At 47.0% G+C, this 23,593-nt stretch overlaps 1 protein-coding gene and 1 long non-coding RNA gene across 5 annotated transcripts; one reads left to right on the top strand and one right to left on the bottom strand.

Annotated features, from left to right (window-relative positions):
• Nucleotides 1-2,913: 2,913 nt before the first annotated feature.
• Nucleotides 2,914-18,700, top strand: LOC116857609. Its single transcript, XR_004380775.1, has 2 exons — nucleotides 2,914-3,057; nucleotides 18,479-18,700. It is a non-coding gene; the product is annotated as an uncharacterized LOC116857609 (long non-coding RNA).
• On the bottom strand, nucleotides 5,638-20,798 carry LOC116857605 (carcinoembryonic antigen-related cell adhesion molecule 1-like). 4 transcript variants are annotated; one of them, XM_032841853.1, is made up of 9 exons: nucleotides 20,607-20,798; nucleotides 19,448-19,804; nucleotides 15,750-16,028; nucleotides 15,102-15,356; nucleotides 13,581-13,856; nucleotides 9,197-9,323; nucleotides 8,425-8,477; nucleotides 7,670-7,698; nucleotides 5,638-6,434 (listed from the first exon to the last, which is right to left on the bottom strand). In XM_032841853.1, the coding sequence occupies exons 1-9, from the start codon at nucleotides 20,668-20,670 to the stop codon at nucleotides 6,315-6,317; spliced, it is 1,560 nt and encodes a 519-aa protein (XP_032697744.1). In that variant the 5' UTR covers nucleotides 20,671-20,798; the 3' UTR covers nucleotides 5,638-6,314. The 4 variants fall into 4 exon arrangements, with proteins under 4 accessions (XP_032697744.1, XP_032697745.1, XP_032697747.1 ...); XM_032841854.1 differs by having other exon boundaries at nucleotides 15,102-15,275; XM_032841856.1 differs by lacking the exon at nucleotides 8,425-8,477.
• Nucleotides 20,799-23,593: the final 2,795 nt, after the last annotated feature.

Raw genomic sequence — 23,593 nt, 5'->3', positions numbered from 1 at the left:
TGACAATAGCCCTGTGAAGTCTGTATTGTTATAATCCTTGTTTATAGGTAAAGAATCTGAGGCACAGAGACATTACAAGTAGCTCGCCTGAAGTCTCCAGCTATGTGTTTAGGAGCAGGACCTTCAGTGCAGGTAGTTGGGCTCCAGAAGGTATGCTCCTAGATAACATGGTCGCTAGCAAGTCATCCACTGTGTATGCGTGAATTCTGCTGCTTCCCATCTGCGTTGCCTTTGTACAACTGGTTTGCCCTTTGGCCTGTGGGGTTTTTTTCTAATTTTAGTATATGTGCTGCCAGAGCGAGCACTGTAGTTTTTTTTTTGTTTGTTTTTTTTTTCTTAAAGACTCTGGTCAAGGGGAGGACGCTCCTTTAACATCTTCTCGGACTTTTTTGCCTATCCCGGGGGCAGTCACTGCCCTTGGAGCTTGATTGTATTTGGTCAAATTTTATTAAGCTACACAGTAGTGTATTTGTTGGAATGTGTGATTCTTTATAAGCTTCTGGAGAGCAGGGACTTCTTTTTTTTTCTGGAAAATTTCAAACAGTTGCAAAAGTAAAGCTATAATAAAACGAATCTATATGTACTCATCATGCAGCTTTGGCAATTATTTTGTGGCCGGTATCATTTTATTTATCCTCCTCTCCTCAAACCTGGATTATTTTGAAGCGAATTTCAGACATCAGATAATTTCATTAAGATTCCAGTTATATTACTAAAATATAAGGTATCTTTACAAAAACATAACCACAATACCATTATTGCACTAAAAATTAATACTTCCTTAATGTCATAAAATATTCACTGTTCTAATTTCTGCAATTATCTCATAATCCCCTCCCTTCTCCTCTCTTTCCTTCCAGCCATTTTGTTTCTTTATTTCTTCTTTGCCTACCCCCCTTTTACTTTAAAAAAAAAAAAAAGGCAGAGTTATTTGAATAAAAATCCAAGTAAGGTCTTTATTTTTAATCTTCATGCTTCATGTTCTCATCAGCACCTGGCTTTAGTGCTTGACATACAGAAATCCTCAGTAAATGTTTAGTAAATGAATGATTCATCAGAGATCTATAAAATGGCCTAGTTGAATGAGTGTTACCTTACTGTCATGTTTGGTTGGTTTCTTGGCCTGGCGTTTGGTTTGTGGCACTTTAGTTAACAATTAACTTAGATGCTGGCTACTATCAGCCATTACTAAAGGTTTGAAGACAGTGAAATGTGTCTGCGACTCAAGCATTTGCATGCTAGAAGGAAATGGGCCAGGTTTTCTTGTCCCTGTTTTTGGTCTCTAGTCTCTATTTCACTTTGAGTTTGGACTGACCATGTTTAGCTTTTTTGCTATTTCTTCAAAATAGGGATGACCCTGAAGGAGCTCCTTGAGAACATGAACAGAGCTCACCTTGTGGTGGTAGGTTTTGTACCTGATGGATTGAATTGGTTCCTCCTTCACTTACTTTATTTTTAAGAATTGGGATAAAATTGAAATACATTGAAATGCATACGGATCTGGGGCACCTGGGTGGCTCATTCGGTTAAGTGTCTGCTACCTTCTGCTCAGGTCACGATCCTGGGTCCTTAAGTTGGGCTTCCTGCTCAGCAGGGAATCTGCTTCTTCCTCTGCCACTCACCATCCCCACCCCCACTCGTGTTTGTGTTCTCTCTCTTTCTCTCTCAAATAGATAAACAAAATCTTAAAAAAAAAAAAAAAGAAAAGAAATGCATACAGATCTTAAGTGTACCATTTGATTTTTGGTAAATGTATACATCCATGTACTCACCACCTGAATTGAGATGTCAAACGTGACCCAGAAAGTTCCCTTTGTGCACCTTTGCAGCTAATTCTACCCCGTATGGTGAATCCTAACATCCTTAATTATCACTGCCTATTCTTGGGCTTTATTTAAATGGCAGCATATACTATGTACTCCTTCATGTCTAGCTTCTTCTGCATAGTGTAATGTTTTGGAGATTCATGCATCTCATTTTAGCGGTAGTTTGTGCCCTTTTTATTGATGACTAGCGTTCCCTTGTATGGATATACCATAGTCTGTTTATCCATTCACATACTGATGGATATTTGTGGTTTCCAGTTTTTGGTGATTGTGAATAATGCTGTTAGAAACATTCATGTATAACTCTGTGTGGATATCTGTTTCCGTTTCTCTTGGGTAGACACCCAGACATGGGATAGCTGGACTATGTATTTAAGTCTATAAGAAAATATCAGACTCTTTTCCAGAGCGGTTGTGTCATTTTATACTTCCACCAGCAATATGAAGAATACTAGCTGTTTCCCATCCTCACAACAGGTGGTATCAGCAGTCTCTTAAAGTTTAGCTACTTGCCGATAATTTTATTTTGAGTACTTCTCTGTGCCTTGCAGAAGAGATTATTCATTTTATGCCCCTCATGTGGACTATACTCCTAAGTCCTCAGTTTTTCAATTTTACCTATGTTTTAGGTCAGTGTTTCTTGACACGGAATATACGTGAGAATCTCCTGGAGTCTTTCCACGTAGCCCAGGTCTCCCTGCAGACACACTGTACCAGCAGCTTTCTCGGGGATTGTTCATGGACTCAATATGTATGTTGGAAAAGTTCCCCAGGTCATTCCGATTTATATTCCTAGCTAAAAACCACTGCTTCGAGGCTCAAGTCCTACCTGTGATAACAGAGGCTCTTCGTCCTGCCTACACATCAACAGGATCTGGGGAGCTTTCAACACTCACTAGTTCCAAGGTTCCAGACCACGCCAATGGAGTTGGAATCTGGGGGTGGGGCCTGAGTGTCAACTTTTTTTTTTTTAATTTCCCTGTCATTCTAATATGTAATCACATTTCCCATTGGATTTCTTTCTGTCTTCTCTTGTAGCATTTATACCTTTTCATTTTTATATTATAATACTTTTTCATGTCTTATCTCCTGTCTTAGGCATTATGTTCCTAGCCTTTCTCATTTCTATGTCTTTCATGGGGTCTGACACCTACACCTATAGCACAGTAGGTGCTCAATAAGCATTTCACGAACACATGAGTTGGTCATCAGGAAAAGATGGCAGTCACAGGTAGGTTGCATTCTGAGTCTCAGAGTCCCTGTCCTCCCTCGGGTCAGAGTTGTGATGACCAATGGGGGTAACTCCTCTGTGAGATAACAGAACCTTCCCCTGTTTGATATTTGTTTTTAGGCATATCACTGGGAATAAGAATTATATGTGTATATGGGGTAGAGGAGCAGGGTCAGGTAAGGAGACAGATCTAATTACAATGGGGGAGTTATACTAGAGTTGTGGTAAAGAAAGTAAGAAATATTAGTAAAGAGGAAGAAATTTGAGCTTACCCGATAGCCCAGCGTAGGCCACTATACACCCTTGAGCACGAGAGTGAACCAGTCTTTAGGAAGGTGGCGAGGCAAGAGTGAGCAAGAAAGATTTTAATAGAGAGACCAGAGACAAGGAGTCAGGCTGTACTTCCAGCAGAGTTGTTGAGGGCCTGGGTTGTATAGGGTCATGGGAATCGACAGAACAGTGTACTGAGAGGTATTAAAGAACCATCAGGCTTTGTGATGTATCAAATCTGGGAAACCAAAGAGCAACGCAGGAAATAGTGGTGGTGTGGAAAGATGTGGAAGGAGAGGCATGAGCTCCCTGGGTCGGGCTGTAGGGGTGGGGATGGGGGATTGCAGCTTAAATGAGGAGGAATTTCAGGTGTTTGGGTGTGAGTATCAGGAGTTCTGGGGAGTCATAGGGGCTGGAGATACAGATGCAGGAGCCACCTGCAGAGAGGTCATCGAAGCTGTGGAAGAGGGTGGTGGTGGAAGTATCCAGTCCGTGTCTCACTACTAAATCTGGCGTGGGGTGTGATGCAAAGGTCAGGGGCAGAAGGAGGAGATTATCCAAGAAGGAAAAGTTGTCCATGGTCTTAGACATTGGAAAAGCGAACAATGGTGAGAACGGTGAAAATACCCTTGAATTGGGCTAAGGACAGATGCTGACTTTCTGCTGCATCTAGCGGTCTCGGGGTGGAGGCACCACTGCACAGGGGACAGGAGAAAGCAGGTGACAAGGACAGGGGACGCAGCACACATGCTTCCACAGCTTGGAAGTGAAGGAGATGAGAGAACAGGCTAATATTTAGTGGGATTAATAAATGAAGGTTATTCCGGGTAGAATACCCTAGAGAGGGGTCTGTGTGACTGGACCTGTGGAGGCTCGGAGCCCGAGCTATACTGCTGCGTCTCATTCATCAGGGCCACCCGTGCAGGAAGTGTTGCTTGTCCCTACTAATGAGGCCCGGAGATCTTTTACTTCTGAAATCATCTCTCTCAGAAGAAAATAGGCAATTTCTCCCAAGCAGGTTGAAGCTATAGCCTGTCATTTCTAGATAGACTCACTTTATCAGCAAGCATGCAAATGACTTAGCTGATTTTCTGGTCACTGGATCAAATATCTGCAAACTTAGGCTTACTCTGACTCCCAGTTCAGCAAGTTCTCTTTCTTCTGCCTGTAAAGAAGATATTGTCTAAAGTAGTATTAACCACGAGGCAGCATCTTCATGTTGACTTTATAATTTTTATTATAAATATAAAGCAGATTTTACAAATAATTCAGAAGTGGCCCTAGCCAGACAAAATTAAATAACACAGAATAGCATGGATGAGAGGAAGTACATACAGACTGTGTCAGAGTTAGAAAACCCTTGAAAGAGGTACCTGAGTGCACAGAATTCCCAACTTGCCCTCTTTGAGGGGCCTCTTAGACACAGCATGACATCGAGTAATATCGAATGAAATCCTTTTCTCAACAGTCACAAAGAGACTGTGTCTAGAAGGAGGCTGGTTGGGAAATATGTTGCCTCTCCTTCCCCTGTCCTTCCTTTCTGTTCTGTACACTGGGACTCCTAGACGCCCATTGGAAAAAAAAAAAAAAACATTTCAGAGGCTGTTCACGGGGCCTCTGAACCAGCTACCCCCATTCCCTGTCCTAACACCCTTCTCATCCCTGCTTCCCAGGAGCATCTGCACCAGGGCAGCTTTCTGGAGGGTGAGCAGTGCCAACAGGGGTATGAGTGTGTTCCCTTCAGAGCACCCCACTTCTCAAGGACCAGTCACACTTTAGCAGAGGCCAGGTCTCCTGAGAAAGTTAGTGGGGCAGACACCACGCACAGCAGAGATGTGGAAAGTGGTGGTGGTTGAAGACTGGCCAAGGATGCCAGGAAACTGAGTTAGACTCATTCTAGCCGCAAAAGAGGAAAACTGCTGCTGCTGCTGCTCTTCTTTTTTGGAGCCCCCGACATGAGCACCTTGAGGAACTCCTGGCCAGGGGGACTTGAAGGGTTTTGGTGGCTTCTTTGACTGGAGACAGTCAGATCAGCTTATATAGCTAAGTAGAAATAGCCCCTTCACATGAACAAGCACTTGCAAAAACTGCAATGGCAGAATATCTCAGGGAAAAAAACCCAACACACCAAACAGTGCATTCTTTAATAATTATTTAAATAATCTCTGAAGGGTAGCTCTCTGACTCCTTTCCCAAACTCCCTGCTAATTATCTCTGCTAAGACCTGACAGCTCCCTGAAGCGTTGTAAGCCCTCCTTCTGTAGGCATTTCCTTGATGAAGAAAATTATGAAACATACATTCATTTTTTCTTTTGGCATTTTCCATTAGGAATCACCTGTTGACCTCAGTGAATAATTTTCCTAATTGTTTCTAGTGAGTTCTCTGAAGACAGGCTTTTCAAAGGGCTTAGGTTGTTTTCTAGTTAAGCATTAAGGTGTTTAGGCCCTGGTAGACAACTCTGACAATAGACAAAGGTGTAGAATTTCCCAGGTTAGCATATTTGTTTTCCTGTGCAGGGTGGGGTTCACAGGGGGCTTTGGAGAGATAGAAACTTTTACTTCTACTTCTTCTCTCTCTTCTTCCCTGGCACACGCATTTCATTGGGTCAGGAGAAGACTCTCAAGGTTATGGTAAATTCAAGTTAGACTCCAATAGGACAGGACTGGGGTGGGAAGGAATGACTATGCGCTGAATAAAGAAGTTTAAAAAAGGAAAGGAAGAGGGGCAGAGGTTGTGGCAACTTCCCCAGGTCCGCTTTGCCAAATTTCAATGACAAGGAAGGTTGGGTTTCCTAGGAATCCCAGATGTACCTTCTCATGTATTGACACTGAAGGGAGGGACTGTGACAAGGCGGCCTGGAGGTGCTTGTTAGGGAATAATGTGGAGAAAGAGGCTTCTTCCCCTTTTCCCTGAAGGTAAAGGGGTCTCCTCATGATGGGGATGAGAAGGTTGGAAAGAGTCAGCACAGCGAGCAGGACAGGTCACGTTACTTCTTTTGTACTTCGGTATACACCGTTTCTGTGTCTGCTGGGGACGGGGAGGCTGAAGTTGGTTTCTTTGGTTCGTGGGCACTGAAGTTCAGGGAAGAATATGCAACTTCTTCACTCTGAAAGGCATGAGCAGTGTAGTCAGTTAAATCAGAGCATAGGTCAGACCCTCACCTTGTGTGCTGTGATTCAGCACCATGTGCTATCACCATTTTGAAACTTTTTAGCTTTGGAGAAGGGCTTTAATTAGCCAAGATTACTCTGCTTGCTAACATCCGGTTGAGTGATCATTAGAAGAGGTAGATTACAGTATTTACTCATACTGGAATGCAGTGATACAGCAACAGAGAACGGACAGTCTACAAATGCATAGAAGGACATGCATGAATCTCACAAAACAATTTTGAATGAAAGAAGCTAGACACATACAAGGATGTACTGTGTATCCCATTTTGTAAGGGCATAAACAGACCAAAGTAATCTAGTGCACTGAAAGCCAGGATAGTGGTTACTCTTTGGAAGGAAATAACTGGAGGGGTTTTTTGGGGGGGAAAGGTTTTATTTCTTGACCTGGGTGACTTTTGTGGTCAACTCGTGAAAATTTATACATTGTTAAAATATATTTAGGATTTAAGTACTTTTTGGTGTATATATATATATGTATTCTACTGAAAGGTTGAGAAAAATTTGGTTAAATTATAGTAAAGTAAAGGAACCAAGACCTCAGAACCATTAGAATGGATATCATCCTTTGTTGGTGAGAGCAGGGTCAGTGAGGGTAGAGGAGGGAGAACCATCTCGTGACTTATGCTGGGCGCTATGCTGGGTGCTTTCCAGTGGTCGTCTCGTTTGAGTCCTTCAACTTCTCTTTGAAGTAGACAGCATGCCCATTTTACAGATGGCAAAACCATGGCTCAAAGAGCTTAAGTTACTTGTCCAAGGTCACAGAGCTACTGAGAGTCATAGCCAGGATTAAATACAGGATGGGGTTAATTCCAAAGTCCACATTCTTTTTTTTTTAATATTTTTCTTATTTGTTTATTAGAGAGAGAGAGCATGAGAGGAGAGAGGTCAGCGGGAGAAGCAGACTCTCTGCCGGGCAGGGAGCCCAATGTGGGATTCAGTCCCGGGACTCCAGGATCATGACCCTGCCTAACCAACTGAGCCACCCAGGCACCCCAAAGTCCACATTCTTATAATGAGGTAGACTCCAGGGAGACATTAACCAGTAATCCTTTGTTTGTTGCTGCATTGAGGAATTTTGACCCAAATTTGATCTCACATTTGAATCTTCAAGAATAACCCATTCTACACAGAGATACTTCCATGAGACATTGAAACTGGCTGTGCTTACCTTAGACAAATTGTCAGAGTGGTCCTGACCTGGGGAAACAGAAGATGATTTCCCAATCCATGAAAATGCAAAGATCATTTACGGCCGTAGAATGTGGGGTTAGGGGGTGAGAGCGAGAGAGTAGGGAGGTGGGTCCTAAGCTGTTGTGATTTCTAGCTGAAGGAGGTGGCAGTTGGCAGGAGGGTGGGGTAAGGAAGTGGCCTATGAACACCTGAGGAATTCACTTTCCTCAGAGTCTGTGGTCCAGACCCAGGGCACTGGTACCAGAGGAGGGCCAAGAGTAGAGCCACAGGAGGCCCCAGTCCACTTCTGACAATTTCTTCCAGTTCACAGGGTCTTAATTTTCACCCGGATGTATTTCTCAGCAACAGGCTTTAGTGGCAAGGAGGGACATTGAGGCCCACAGTACCCAGAGCACCATAAGACAGGAAAAGTTTCACCAAAGGAATGCCCACATCCGTCATAGAGGCAGGAGGGGAGGAGTGCGGGCAAGGAAATGACTCCTGAAAATGGGTCCATCTTGCTCAGGCCTGCTTGGCCCAGGCAGAGTGAATATTTCTCCCAGGGCTGTGTCTCAGGGGAATCTTTTGTGGCTAGAAGGGTGTGAGGACCTATGCCAACCTAAGGTTAGGAAATGGACATCCCCTTCCGAAAGTTCAGAAGGTCAGAAGTAGTTTGGGAATCCAGGATTCCCTGCTACGGCAGGGCACATGGTGGAACACACCAGGTCTCACTGGGTGAGTGGCTTTACTTACTGTGGTTGGAGGCTGAGGGTTTGTGCTCTGTGACATCACGCAGGTCATTTGCCCTAAATAAATATCAGACACTGTGACTGCCATTCCCAAGCACAGGACCTTTGCTTCTTGAATTAGGAAGGACATGGTCAGCAAGTAATTCCTTGGGGTTCCTCAGTGTTCATTTATACCGTGGTTGGTACTGCCTTTCCTCTTAGGGCCTCCTCCTTCAGTCTACCCACGATCCCCTCTAAGATTTGTTCCTTTCCTGTTTGCTGGATGTCCACATGTGGGTCCGTTGCTTATCAGTTGCATCGGAGCCTACTTGGATTCTGACACCTTTCCCCTTCTGTAGGTAGGGGGTAGCTTATTTCTCAGTTTACTTATTGTCCAAAAGGCCTTTGGTTGTTTTTGCCTTTTCTTAGGTTCTCCTCCTGTCCTATCCCTCCCTCCTACAATTGTCAAAAGAGCACGCGACTCACTTTCTCCTGCTCCTCCTTTCATTTCCTCATTTGTTTCCTCCTGGGACCTTGTCTTCCCTGACTAGGAGACAAAAACATAGGGGGATCTTCCCCCTCTAAGCCAGATGCAGATGGGAATAACTGTGTCCAAGAGAGAGTGGGGTCCGGGAAGCATGAAGAAGAGATCCACAGGAATTAGTGCCAGGAAGCAAGGGTTTAGAAAGAAGGGAGGAGCAGATCCAGGTGCAGAGACAGGGGCAAAGTCTTCTTCCCTCTCCCAAGCATGGCAGTTAGCCTTAGAGAAAGCAGAACAAGATGAAAGGTCATCATACCCGCCAGTCTTTCTGATAAACAGAAAGTACACCAGGGCTGCTATCACAGCAACCCCAGCCAGGACTCCAACAACGATGCCAGCAATAGCCCCAAGTGGAAGGCCAGAATTTGACTGCGTTAAATCACCTGTCATGGAAAGAAGAGAGAAGAATGAATGAAAGTGACATTATTTCACAGTGGGGTCCCCTGGGGGACAACTCTCAATGTGTAGTAGTCTCTACTTGTTCCTTCAAGGAATACATTTTCTGTGGGAAGGTTGCTGTGCGGTAATTAGTTGACTTCATTCTTCGATTTTTTTGGTCTCACTGTATTTTTGGGCTGGTGATCAGTCTTACCTCAGTTCCATCCTGGCCTGTCTGCACTCAGATATTTTTGAAGGCTTTGGAAATGTGAGAAAGACTGATTGCTATTTTTCTATAACTTCCCACCTTTTCATGTGCCTGCTGTGGCAGCCACACAAGTATGTGCCCCTCCGGTTTCTTGTGGTGAGGACTTAAGTGACAGAAGGCCTGGGGAGTGCATTCTGAATTCACCCATCTCCTTTGCACAGAGCCCATACTTCTGACAGTAGGGGGAAAGGATATGAAGTAACCCAATTCTGTGAGAAACCATTTTCCTCTAAAGGGTGACTTGAGTTCAAGGACCCCTCCTCACATCAGCCTTGCAGACAGGCACCCTTACATAGCTGCGCTTTGATCTAAAACTTCATTCTGTCACAATTACACGATGGTCTGAGCAACCTCCCAGGCTCCTCCCACTCCTGTCTTTCCCTCACAGGCATTTTCCCCAATAAATAAATAAATATTTTCCCAATAAATATAAATAAATAAAAAGTCCCAGTTTGATTACATCTCAGGGGATAAAAACTAACATAGCAGGCTTGAAACTTTGCATTTGACTCCTTTTTATCTTTTCCTGTATTCAGTCAGGAACTATGTCCCATTGGCTTTTTGCCTAATGCCTTCTACAGCCATAAATAATACATTTGCATCTGTTTTTTTTATTTTTGTTTTCTTCACCAGCCAACACAAGCCTGATGTATTAATATTAATGTTTAGCTACTATTATGGCATACTTAGTATGTACCAGGTTCTGTGGTAAATACATATATCTCATTTGATCCATATAATAACCCTTTCCACTTTACAATATTTCCACTTTACAATAACCTAACTTTATAAAAAACTGAAAAAAGAAGAACAAACTAAACCCAAAGCTAGCAGAAGGAAGAGAATAATAAGGATTAGAGTGGGGATAAATAAAATAATGAGTAGAAAAACAATAGAGAAAATCTATGAAACCAAAAATTGAGTCTTAAAAAAGATGAATAAAATTGACAAAACTTTAATTTAAAAAAAGATTCAAATTACTAAAATCAGAATTGAAAGTGGGGGAAATCACTATCAATTTTATAGAAATAATAAATATTACAAATAATAAATATTATAAGATAATAAATATTTTTAAAGTACTATGAATAATTGCAAACAAATTGGATAACCTGAATGAAATGGACAAATTCTTAGAAACACAAAACCAACCAAGATGGAATGATGAAGAAATAGAAAATATGAAAAAACCTGTAACTAGTAAGGAGATTGAATCAGTAAGGGCATCCAACAAAATTCAATATCCTTTCATGATAAAAACCCTAAAAGTAGTAATAGAAGGAAACTGCCTCGATATGATAATGGCCACAGATGAAAAACTCACCACCAACATCTAACTCAATGTTGAAAGACTCAAAGTTTTTCCTCTAAGATCAGGAACAAGACAGGGATGCCTGTTTTTGTCACTTTTATCCAAAATAGCACTGGAAGTTCTAGCTAGGGCAATAATTAGGCAAAGGTATCCAAATTGGAAAGAAGAAGTATAAAATGATCTTTGTTCACAGAGGACATGAACTTACACATAGAAAACACTAAAGAGTCCACAAAATCTGTTATAACTAATAAATATAGCAAAGTTGCAAGATACTAAATCAACACACAGAAATCAGTTATATTTCTATATATTAACAATGAATAATCCAAAAAGGAAATTAAGAAAATTCTATTTACCACAGCATCAAAAAGAATAGAATACTTAGGAACTTATTTAACCAAGGAGCTGAAAGACTTATACACTGAAAACTACACAGCAATGCTGAAAGAAATTAAAGACCGAAATAAATGTGAAGACATTCCATGTTCATCGTTTGGAAGACTTAAGAAGACAGTACTACCCAAAGTCATCTGCAGATTCAGTGAAATCTTGGTCAAAATACCAATGACTTTTTTTTTCAAAAATAGAGACATCTATCCTAAAATTCATATGTAACTTCAAGAGACCCCAAATATCCAAAACAAAGAACAAAGCTGGAGGACTCACATTTCCTGATTTCAAAATTTACTACAAAGCTACAGTAATCAAAACAGTGTGATACTAGCATAAAGACAAGCAAATAGACCAATGAAATAGAATAGAGATCCCAGAAATAAAACTTTACATACACAGTCACACCGTTTTTGACAGGGGTGCCAAGACTATTCAATGGAGAAAAGACAGCCTTTTCAGCAAATGGGTGTTGGGAAAACTAGACATCCATGCAAAAGAACTGAATGCTTACTTAACACCACATATGAAAAATGAACTCAAAGTGGATCAGAGACCTAAATATAAGAGCTAGAACTATAAAACCTCTTAGAAGAAAACACAGGGTGAAACTTCATGACTTTGGGTTTGACAACGATTTCTTAGATATGAAACTAAAAGCATAGGCAGTAAAAAAAAACTAGATAAATTGGCTTCAATTAAAATTATAAGCTTTTGTACATCAAAGGACACTATCCACAAAATGAAAAAACAACACAGAGTGGGAGAAAATATTTACAAATCACATATCCCATAAGGGGTTAATATCCATAATAGAGAACTATAACTCAGCAACAAAAATACCTAATAGAAAAAATGAGGGGCACCTGGATGGCTGAGTCATTAAGCATCTGCCTTCAGCTCTGGTCATGATCCCAGGGTCCTGGAATGGAGCCCTGCATCAGGCTCCCATCTCAGTGGGAAGCCTTCTTCTCCCTCTCCCTCTCCCATTCCCCCTGCTTGTGTTCCCTCTCTCACTGTCTCTCTGTCAGATAAATAAAATCTTAAAAAAGGGGGGGGGAGGTGGGCAGAGGACTTAAACAGACATTTCTACAAAGAAGGCATGCAGATGGCCGACAGGCACATGGAAAGAGGCTCAACATCATTCACGATCAGGGAAATGCAGGTAAAAACCACAATTAGATATCACCTCATACCCATTAGGATGGATATCATTCAAAACAAAACAAAATGAAACAAAAAAAGAGAAAATAAGTGTTGGCAAGGATGTGGAGAAGTCGAAACTTCATTGCATTTGCTGGTGGGACTGTAAGTGGTTCAGTCACTGTGGAAATGGTATGGGAGTTTGTCAAAAAATTGAACAAAGAATTACCATTTGATGCAGTAATTCCACTTCTGGATCTATGCCCCAATAAATTGAAAGCAGGGATTTTAGTAGATATTTGTACACCCATGAGGTGAAAAAAAACCTTAAAAGTTCATAGACAGATAAATGATAAACAAAATGTGATACACACGAGGGAATATTATTCAGCTTTTTAAAAGGAATGAGGGGCGCCTGGGTGGTTCAGTGGGTTAAAGCCTCTGCCTTCAGCTCAGGTCATGATCTCAGGGTCCTGGGATCGAGCCCCACATCGGGCTCTCTGCTCAGCAGGAAGCCTGCTTCCTTCTCTCTCTCTGTCTGCCTCTCTGTCTACTTGTGATTTCTGTCTGTCAAATAAATAAATAAAATCTTTAAAAAAATAAAAAATGAATGAAATTCTGACACGCTACAACATGGATGAACCCTGAAGACGTTATGCTAAATGAAAAAATCCAGAGACACACAAAAATATAAATGTCATTATGATTCCACTTAATCTTAGAATAGTCACATTCTAGAGACAGCAAGTAAGATGGTGGTTATGAGGTTCAAATCGGGAGTAGGAAGTGACTGTTTAATGGATGGTGGTGACAGCTACACAACAATACAGGTGTACTATTGCCACTGAACTGTAAACTGAAAATGGTTAAAATTATAAACCTTATGTGTATTATATGGCACAAAAAAATGGTAACAGAGGAAAAAACGAATCTTGTGTAAGGTCACACATTAAATGCCAGACCTAGGATAAGAAACTGAGTATATCTGATTCAGAGACTTAGCTCTTAACCACTCTGCCATCCTGTTTACTGAAATGTTCTCTTGATTCTATTCTGCTCTTCTGCCCCCTGTGACTTCTATCCATTTTGCACATCATTGGTAGAGTGATTGTCCCAGGATGTTACACTGGGAAAGGTGTCAGTTACCTTTCACAGCCAGCCTGACAGGGTCACTTTTACTGGAATCGCCTGGGTTGGAGACCTCACACTGGTAATTCCCGTCATCCTCCTTCCTGACAGGGCGTATGGTAAGGGTGCTGTTGTCCTGGGACAGCGTCATCCTCTCCGTGTCCTTTAGACTCTGGCCATTGAAGAGCCACCCAATAGAGACCCCAGTGTTATTTGTGGAGCAGGTCAGGACCACAGAGTCGTCTTCTGTGAGTGTGGTATTGCTGGCATGGAGAGTGGGCTGGGCCAAGGGCTCTGTGGGGAAACACAGGAGGTGACTGATGAGAATGGGCCCCTGGGGCGTGGAGCCACAATCCTTCCTCTGAGATGCCAGCCAGTCGGAGGGCCCCAGCGAGCTCTGTAAAGGTGCCCCAGAGGATGGCCCTGCTGTCTGCAGAAGGATGAGTGTCTCTGTTCAGGTGATGATCTGTAAGGAGAGGGCTGTCCCTTGCCCTCTGACCCTCAGGTTCCCTCTGGCCCTTAGTCATGTGTCTGTTCCATCCAGACATCACTGTGGTATCAGCACCAGGAACCTCTTCTAAGCCCATGTGTCCAGCATCCTCATCATCAGGTGGAATTTTTTACACAGTGGCTTTCTCATGACCCTTTTCTAGAGCTTTCTGAAAAGATCAGGCCCCCTCTCTAGTATGGTAGCTTTACATAGAAAGGGAAGGCATTTCCCTTTTGTTAAATAATTTATTAGAAAATGAGAATGGCCCAGCCAGTCTTTGTGAGCTTAGGACCTGGAGAAGTTCCAATCTAAAGGGTTTCTCAATCTGAATCAGACTTTTACTTCCTGGCCTGTGAATTGAATATTACAGAAAGGAAATCTTTAGAGTAATGGTCACAGTTTTAACAGAAGGCTGGTACTCTTAGCTGTAGGTATAAATATATACTTTTGGCACTGTTCCTTCTGTCCCACGAAGGGACTCTGTTGGGGAATCTACCATTACTCATTGCTCTCGTTTGGTGTATCAGACGTGCTGGTTTCATGGAGGGTTCTAGAACTGGTAGACTTCGGAGCCTGACACAGAGGGTCTGCCTCAGGGCTTGCTTTGCCCATTTCTTGGCGGCCTCACATGAGGGAGACTCTGGCACAACTGGTAGCACAATTTGGCCAGATTGAAGACAGGCTTCTTCCTGTACCTTCTCCATATGCTCCTGTCCCACCACAGATGACATCAGAGCAGAGTCAGTCACAGGGCGAACCAGGAGCAAAAGGACCTTCCTTCTCTCTCTGTAAGCCCCCTCCACCACATGGGGCTTTCTGGGGCTGAGAGAACCCTATTCCCACATTCCAGGCCAGACCCAAGGTCTGCCTTGAGAAATCAGAGAGCAAGGGGAGGAAGCGTCTGCAGACATGTAATGGGAGAGTTCAGGGACAGATTTGGTATTTGCTTGTGACATAAGCAAATGGGAAATAACTTCTAGGCTCTTTTCTGGAAGCCAAACAGACCTTCACCACAGTGATCCATGCAGATGCTCCAGGGACCCACTTACCAGAGACTGTGATAGTCTTGACTGTGGTCTTATTGAGGCGAGTGGCAGAGTTAGAGGCGAGGCAGGTATAGGATCCACTATCATTCACAGTGATGTTGGGGATAAAGAGCTCCTGTGTGTATGGCTGGGGCCTCCCATTGATAAGCCAAGAATACTGTGCAGGCGGGTTAGAGGCTGCGTGGCAGGAGAGATTGAGGTTGGCCCCTGGATGGTAATATGAGTCTGAGGGGGAAATGGTGGGGGCGTCCGGGCCATCTGGAGCAAACAGAATAAAGCCACAGTTGATGCAATCCAAAGGAAGGGGAAGCACCTGGTCTGTACAAGGGCCACAGTGTACCTCTGAGCTGGGTCCCAACCTCATTTTAAAAAGTCCCAACTAGAAGCCCCCGGTGTTCAGCCTGGCTCTGAAACATTTACCTGTTTCCTCTCACAGGCTGGTGACCCTCTCAGGGAGGAGCAGCCTGTTCCCTCCTAGTCTTGGTTTAGGCCGGGCCTGCCCAGGTTTGCCTGGGACAAGAAGCCATGGCCAGCCTGGGGGTCCAGCTTAGAGTCATGGACTCGGACCCCAGAAGGATGGATGTACCCTAGCCCCTGGCTGTGTGGATTTGGGTTGGCATCCCGGGTTCGGGAGGAACGGAAGCTACTCACAGAGAACATTCAGGGTGAATGGGTCACTACGACCGTCACTCACTGGGCTCCGAGTTGCACACACATAGGGTCCTGTGTCATCCCTTATGACATCATGTATAGTGAGAGTCCTGTTGTCCAGGAACAGCTCCAGCCTGGTGCTGGTCGGGCGGCTTTTACTGCTTACTGACCACAGGTAGCTTGTGTTCTGAGTCTGAGGTTCACAGGTTAATAGCACAGAATCCACATTCTCCACGGGGTTGGAGTTGTTGCTTGTGATGTGGGGTTTGGGTAACTCCGCTGCGCAGACAACAGAAAGAACATTGTCCTGGGTAGCACCTGTGATTCCTCCACAGGCATCTTGAATCAGAGTTGGCATCTCTCACCTCTCAGCCAACCAGAGCCCTTCAAAGAATAAGGCAGATCTGTGTATCTCAAGACAAATGCATGAGGATCTGAGCCTCAGAGAACACAGGCCACCTGCTGTCTGTCCAAGAGCAAGCACAGGCTCTCTCAGGTCAAAGAACCATCAGGGTTTGGTTGTGAAAGACACAGGACAGGAGGTCAGAGACCACCCTGGACCTCTCCTGGCTCTTCCCTGACTGACCAGCCTCAGAGGCCTCACCTGGAAAGTGCAGGTTCTGAGGCCCTCGCTGCGGCACAGACCTCCACGAGTCAGCCTACACGTGTTTTTCCCCTGAGGCCTTGTTTTCCAGGGTTGTCCTAGAGATGGGTCATGATGGGCCTTCCCAGAGCTCATAAGCCCGGAGAACACTGGGCAGCATGGCCTGGAAGAGAGTATTTCAGCAGAAGTAATACCTGGGGACACCAGGGGCGAGCCCAGAGGCAGGTCAGCACCCAGGCTGCAGGGCCACGAAGTAGGGCAGGTCTCCCCAGGTGTTCCACGGTGACTGACCTGAGATGGTAGTGGAGCAGAGTCAAGACTAGAAATGATCCAGGAAAGAGTCAGGGGGACAGGCAGGGCCTGACTGGCTTTGGCAGAGAACTGTGTGCTCTGCCCTTGGTCTTTAAAGTCTCTTTTCTCACTTCAGAGGCCAGTGAGGACGATGCTCATCTTTCCTGAAATACAAGCGGCTGTTTTCAAATGCAGAAGGGGTGAATGGTGGGAGGTGAGGTGGGGGTGGGGGTGAGGGTATCTGGCCTTCATGGACCATTTGTAAACACAGTTATGAGACAGATATATGTTGTAGACCAAGTTCTGCGGTCCCGCCAGGATCACGTCATGAGCAAAGGAAGATGTTATAGTGGGTTTGAAATCAGTGACTCCCTGGGTAAAGAAAGACACATGAGTCCTGTTAAGGAACGGAATTGATCCAGGAAGAGTCTGAGGCGCCTCTGTTATATAAAGGGAGGAATGATACCAAATTGGTAGAAGTGATATGCATTATGTTAGTAAATTTAGGAAAGAAAGTCCCTGTCACTCATTTCTACAGTCAAAATGGGAAGAAACCCAATGCTTGTATGTGGCTTTCTTTTGATCTCAGGAAACACAAGTTTGATCAAATTTGTCCAAACTGGGCAGCATCTAAGTGAAAGGACAGTGACCGGTAGATCTCACCATGTGAGAGGATTCCACCCTGCGGTAGAGGTGTTCTCAGGAGCACCCGTGTGTGTGTGTGTGTGTGTGTGTGTGTGTGTGTGTGTGTGTGTTTGGAAAAGGCAAGGGACCAGTCAGATGGCGCAGGGTCTGGCCACCCCCACTGGGAAGAATGAGAGCCTTGCCAGGATGAGGATATGAATCAGGAGTAAAGGCATGAAATGAGCCCATGAGTTTTGGGGACTGCAGACCAGCCCCCTTCTGCCTTTGACGCTCTGGTGGAGTCATGTAGAGAGTAGATCGAGGGGTCACATGTCCCTGTCATGTGGTGTGTCCCACTTGTTACTGTCATGGAGGGAAAGAGCCCTGGATGAGGGCACAGCGAAAGCTCACTCTCCTGGTGACCTGGGGAAACTGGCTCCTGATGGAGCCCAGCAGAGGCTGCTGCTCTGACTGATTTCTGTTTCCTTTACTATTGCCTGTGAGGGTGGGCCTAGCCACAGGTGTTAGTGGAAGAATCCAGGGAAGGCTTAAGGGTAAAGAAGAGTGTGCAGGGCAGGGATAGTCCCAGCTGGACAGGAGGAGGAGGAGGAGGAAGATTAGGAACATGGACAGAGCAGAGAGCCAGAAATGTTCCAGGCTGTGAGCAGTGAGGGTTACAAGTGACTCCAAAGACTCCAGGCATTGAGAGCCCACAGCTGGCCCAGGGACGGGATCCTCCCATAGCTGAGCAACACCACAGTCATCATGAGACTCTCTGGGAGTGGCTCGAGGGGCTGGTGCTAAGAGAGCATGGGTCTCATAGAACAAGAGACTCAGCCCCTAGAGGGACAGGGAGCAAGTATGTCTAGAACCTCCTAGAATTCTGCATCCAGGGACCAGACTCTGAAGAGATTATGAATCATTCATTCATTCCTTTCCTCCTTCATTAAAGAGCAGTTAAGTTGTTGGGCCCTGTGCCGGTTAGGGGTACACAGTTGGGAGGAGCAGGCAGAGTCCTTTCCCTTATACTGTAGTGGGATAATATCAGCACATCAGGAAACAGTAAGTGAATCCAAGTCCAATGCAGAGAGCTGTGGATTGGCCACCTGAGGGGAGGCCTGGGCATTCCCTGCACTGACTCTGATCATTGTTGAAGGTAATTTAGTTCTTGAGTAAAAACATTAATTCTCTGTTTGCTCTCACTTCCCAGACCAGAAAATCTACCTTGAGCTGTGGATCCCTAAGAAGAAAGGTCTGATCCAACAGCTGGTCTCGGGGTCCATAGATGCTTACTAAGACCTCCTGGGTGGAGAAGACAGGGCTGTGGCTACAGACAGAACTTGTAGGATTGTGATCTGCCTGTGTGACTCTGATTCAGTTGTCTACATTGCCCCATGCCTAGTTTCCCCTCAATAAAATCAAGTAAGTGGTCTCAGGGTTGCCATGTTGTCTGTTATTAACCTTTCACAATTACCTCACCCAAGGCTTGGTAGAGAGGAGCTGCCCCATAAACAGCTGTTACTTGCCTGCATGAGAGACGGCTCCGTGGGCTGGACCCCTGGTATGGAAGTTGCTGCCAGGAGCACCTTCTCTCCTCTGTTCCTCCCTGGGGGTACTGACCTTCCTCTGGGGTCTCCTATCCCCCCAGGGCCATCATACAATAGCCCCGGGACCTTCCCTATCTCTGTTTTCCACCCCAACTCACAGGTGAAGGACCAGGCTCTGACACTCCCCAGATGCGGCTCTTGGTGCCGAGCCCTCGATGGTGACTGGCTCGGGCAGCTGGGAAATCATTGCTCTCAGTCAGAGGTGCCAGGAAGCCAAAACCCAAGCCTGTCACGGAACCCCCACAGTCACTGGAGTCAGGATCCCTGAGACAGGAGTCTGGGCAGGGGATTTCTGGGCTGAGCTCTGGTGACGATCCCAGGGGGCCCCTCAGGTTGGCCCTGGCTGGACCCTGCAGAGTTTTTTCGGATGATCCCAGAGTCTGGATTCCAGGAAAGGAATTCCAGTCTTAGGAAGTTAGTCTCCACTGTGTGTCCTGCACTGAATGCTGGAACCCTCCTCCCCACACAGGACATAATGCAGAGGGGGATGGAGGCCCAGTCCCGGCCTGTCATCCTGTGTGTGAAGTAGAATTCACCCCACCCAGCACCAGAGGTGAGAGGGAATTACTCACGGAATACATGGAGCTGTCCAGTTACTTGTGCCGTGTCATAAGTTCTATTTAAGAATTGTAGGGTATAGACTCCTGTGTCATTCAGGGTGATGTTCTGGAACAGCAGGGATCCATTAGGGTACACTGTCTCTCTGCCGCTGTATGCAGGTCCTGGAGTAGTTTTTTGTGCATCTACTGTATATGATACAATACGACGGTTCTCTGTTGTCGCCCCTTTGAACCAGTTGAAGCGTCCAGTATCCCTAGGCAGATTGTGGACTCGCAGAAGGACGTCTTTCCCTTCGCTAACACTGCGCGGCACGGACTCCACAGTGACTTGGGCAGTGGTGGGTGGGTTCCAGAGGGTTAAGAGCGAGACTAGGAAGGAAGGGAGCAGACGGATCAGGGTCTGGACCTAGGAGTCGGAGGGAAAACTGGGGCCCTGCAGATGGAGCAGGTCCTCATCCCCCAGCCTCGCAGGGTGTGTGTGTGTGAGCGTGCTCCGGTGTCTGTGTGTGTGTCTGCTGGTCAAGGTCAGCGGCATGACCGCACTGCTTCACCTCTGAACTTACTTCCTCTGTTTGGAACAACTTCCTCCCATGTGTGTCGCTCACTCCCTCACTGCCCTCAGATACCTGCTCACGTTCAAGGGGTCCTCGGGAGAGGCCTGCCCTGACCTCCTCCTCCTGACCTTTCCCTGTTCTGTTCCCGTCATGACACTTGTCAGTACCTGACCTCACATTCTAGACGTCTCTGGATGTCTGTCTTTGTCCCCACAGAAGTGAGCTCAGGGAGGGCAGAGACTCATCTGATTTGTGCTGTACCCCGGTGGTGGGGCAGGCAGCAAATACCCGGGGCTGAATGAATGTGTCCCCAGGGCCCTCCAAGTCTGGCATTTGTCGAGATCTCAGGTTGGTAGGAAGGGACAGCTCTTAGGGTCCCTAATAGGGACCCCAGTAGGATTGTTGTTATCATACGTTTTCAAAATTCAGTCCTCAGTAACTTGGGAAACAGCCCTTGGCTCACCACTTCCAGATCATGAGACAGTCCTATCGCTGAGCGGCTCCCCCATTCCTGCCCTGCTCCTCTGTCCCCTCTCAGAGTCCTGTCCTCCCTGGAGACCCCAGCCTGCCTCTCTCTCTTAACCTGCTGCTGCCTCCCAGGGAATTGTCCCTCTCACCTGCCAGCAGGAGGTCCTGCCAGGGAACCCGTCCTCCTCGGGGAGGGGCCGAAGTGGGCTCCATGGTACCTGCTGCCCGCTCTGTCACTCCCTCTGTGAGAAGAGCCTCTGCTTCAGAAATGCTTGGAGCACTGCTGTCCCAACGTGTCAGCTCTGCCGCCCTTCCTGCTTCTGAGCTGATTGTCCTCTAGGGGGGCAGGGACACAGGGCCGGGTCACGTGAGCCAGGGCGGGGTCTCTGCTAGATCCCCTCCCCTCACCTCCTTCCCCAAGTTTCAGAGTTTAAGTTTCTGTCTAAGTTTCAGAGTTCCCTGGGAATGGCTGAGGCCTCTCCCTCTTCAGCTGTGATTTCCCAGCATATGGGAGAACGCACACATGCCCTTGTTTGGACAAGCACAAGCCTGTCGCGTTGGGATCCGGTGACCCACACAGCTTGGGGTTAAGATACAGGGACAGCACCCCCACAGCCCTCTCTCCTCCCCTTGTGGCTTTCCCCTTCGGAGCAGGAGCCTGGGGGCTGCCTCAAGAACTCCTGTCACTGGGATGTCACCCCCACTGTGCACTGCAATCACCTGTGGAACTGTATCAAGACTGTGAATGCCCAGGGGACCTAGAAATGCTGCTTCAGCAGATGCCCAGCCAGGCTGAGACCCCATGATGTGGGGGGTGCGGCCGCCTCTACCCCTTCCTGTGCCCATGGAGGGTCTGCAGATCCTGTGAAAATGCAGAGTCTGACTCAGCGGGTGTGGAGTCGACCCCAGAGTCTGCCTCTACCAAGCTCCCAGGTGATGCTGACCAACCTGGCCCAGGAAGCACACTCTGAATAGCAAGACTGAGGGGGACCCGGTTCCCTTAGAGGATGGCCCTTCTCTCCACTCCCCTGCTGTATCCTGGCCTTGAGTCTGTGGGCACCACACACAGTGCCCCAGGGTCCCCAGATACCGAGGATTAGTTTCCTTCTAACAGAGAAGGCCAGCTGGGCACTGGTCTCACCAGTGGTCTCACAGGCTCTGGGGAGGTTGGACTGACTCCTGGCAGCCAGGTTTCAGAGATGACTCTGGGGGAGAAAGGGGCAGGCTGGATGATGACAGGTGAGGGACCCACGGTCCATCCTTGATTGTCCCCAGTCTGGTCTCTGCTTCCAGGGACAGAGACCCAGGACCAGGTGTCTCAGGAGCTCCATTCCCAGGTGCGAAGGGGGTTTCCTGTGTATCCTGGGAAGAGAAGAGATGGTAGGAGGTCAGGTAGCTGCGGCTTCTGGAAATGTTTCGAGGAGACCCTCCCTCTCTGTGTCCATTGGCTGAACTGTGGCCCAGAGACAGTCCGTGTACTCTTGAGCGTCCTGGGCAGTCTGTGTCCTCTGCCTGGGGACCTTCCTGTGGTCACCCTGCTTCCCCCATGGGTGGTGCCAAGCAGGGAATAGGGAGCTGCACAGGGACCCCTGACAGATCAGGGTGCTCCTAGGGCCCTAGAAGGAGTGGGCAGGACAGAACAGGCATGTGGGAGGGACCCAGTGCTCCTTCCGTCCTGGGAGAAAGGGATGGAAACCAGGCTCCTCCTCCCCCTCAGCCAAAACCAGCTTCAGGGTTTAATGTCCTATGTGTTGCCTGCATGTCCCTACGTCGTCCCCTGGAGGCGAGTCTGGGGGCAGCATGAAGGCTGCCGATCAGGCTCCAAAGGATGAGGGTCCCTGAGCTCTGGGCAGAGGTGAGTGACTGGTCAGGCCGGGTCCTGGTCCCTGTAGGTCCTAGACTGACTGACTCCATCCCAGGGCAGCATGAGCCCAGGGAGAAGACAGGCACAATCTAGAAGATTCCTGCTCTTGTGTCAGGAGAATTGTCCACCCAGAGGGATTTTCTCCCTCAGCAGGAGCTGTCCTCGAGATTTCAAGGAATGACCTCGTAGGGGTCTCTTAAGCCTTTGGGGAAAAGGTGCCAGCCTGGGGGCTGGACCCCACAATGTCCTGTCTCCCCATCATAACAGGGAGGGGAGCTATCTGTGTCCCTGTCTCTCCTCTGCTCTAGGTCTCTCCACAGGAACCAGGAGCTGGGGTGGCCCTACCCAGAGACTCAGCCCTGGGGGAAACACAGGCAGATGCTGGGTTCTCCTGTCTCACCTACCTGGGAAGTTCCCCCTTGTTCCCCAGGAGAACTTGGGCTACTGAGACATCTTCAGGGAGACATAGCAGGTGTCCCCACAGACCAGGGGTCCTCAGGATGAGGAGTCAGCTCCTGATGTCTTTGGAGGTCAGGGTAGGGCTCTGAACTCCCCTGGTAGTAACCGCATCCGGGTTTGTGATCCAGAATTTGTGCAAGGTCAGATCTCTGAGAGAAGAGGAAGGACACAGGCTGCCCATCCAGGCCTTCCAAGGGAGAAGTCATTCACAAGATCCAGATGGGAGGGGGTGTCCATGTTGTGGGAATGAATGGGGGTCCGACCTCTAACTGTAGGAGGCCCCTGTCCTTCCTCCTGAATCTAGGAGGGGTAAAGGCCCGACAGCTTACAGGGACAGCTTCGGGCACGTGCTGGCCTCCTCCCATGCAGATGCCAGTGGCCTCAGTCTGCAGGGAAGAGGCTCTGACCCCAGGTTCACATGGGGGGACATTGTGTGCTTTCCCTCATGCCTTCAGCGAGTATTTACTGGGCATCTGTGACATGTCAGGCCTGGGCTGGATCCAGGGAACTCCACAGAGAACAGGACAAATGTGGGCCCTGGACTCGTGGGTTTAACCTGTACCAGGGCCAGCAGCACTAGAAAATCATGGCACTGAGGGGTCAATTATCAAAAAGAGAAGGGCCAGGAAGGGAAAGTGTCTGGTGCGACTGACACATGTCAGGGGGTCTTTGCTGATGGGGGTCCTATGGAGCACTCCTGAGAAAGTGACCTTTTGGCTGAGACTGGAAGCATGAGTGGACCTTCGCCCCTTGAAAGACAGAGGGTGTGGAGGGACGAGCTGTCCACAGAGGGACCAGTCTCAGTGGGCAGAT

Source organism: Lontra canadensis, unplaced genomic scaffold (genome assembly GCF_010015895.1).
Source record: "Lontra canadensis isolate GAN:19392208 unplaced genomic scaffold, GSC_riverotter_1.0 scaffold125, whole genome shotgun sequence".
In the NCBI taxonomy this organism is placed as follows: domain Eukaryota; kingdom Metazoa; phylum Chordata; class Mammalia; order Carnivora; family Mustelidae; genus Lontra; species Lontra canadensis.
Note: the sequence above shows the minus strand (reverse complement) of the source record. Positions and strands in the feature narration are given on the sequence as shown.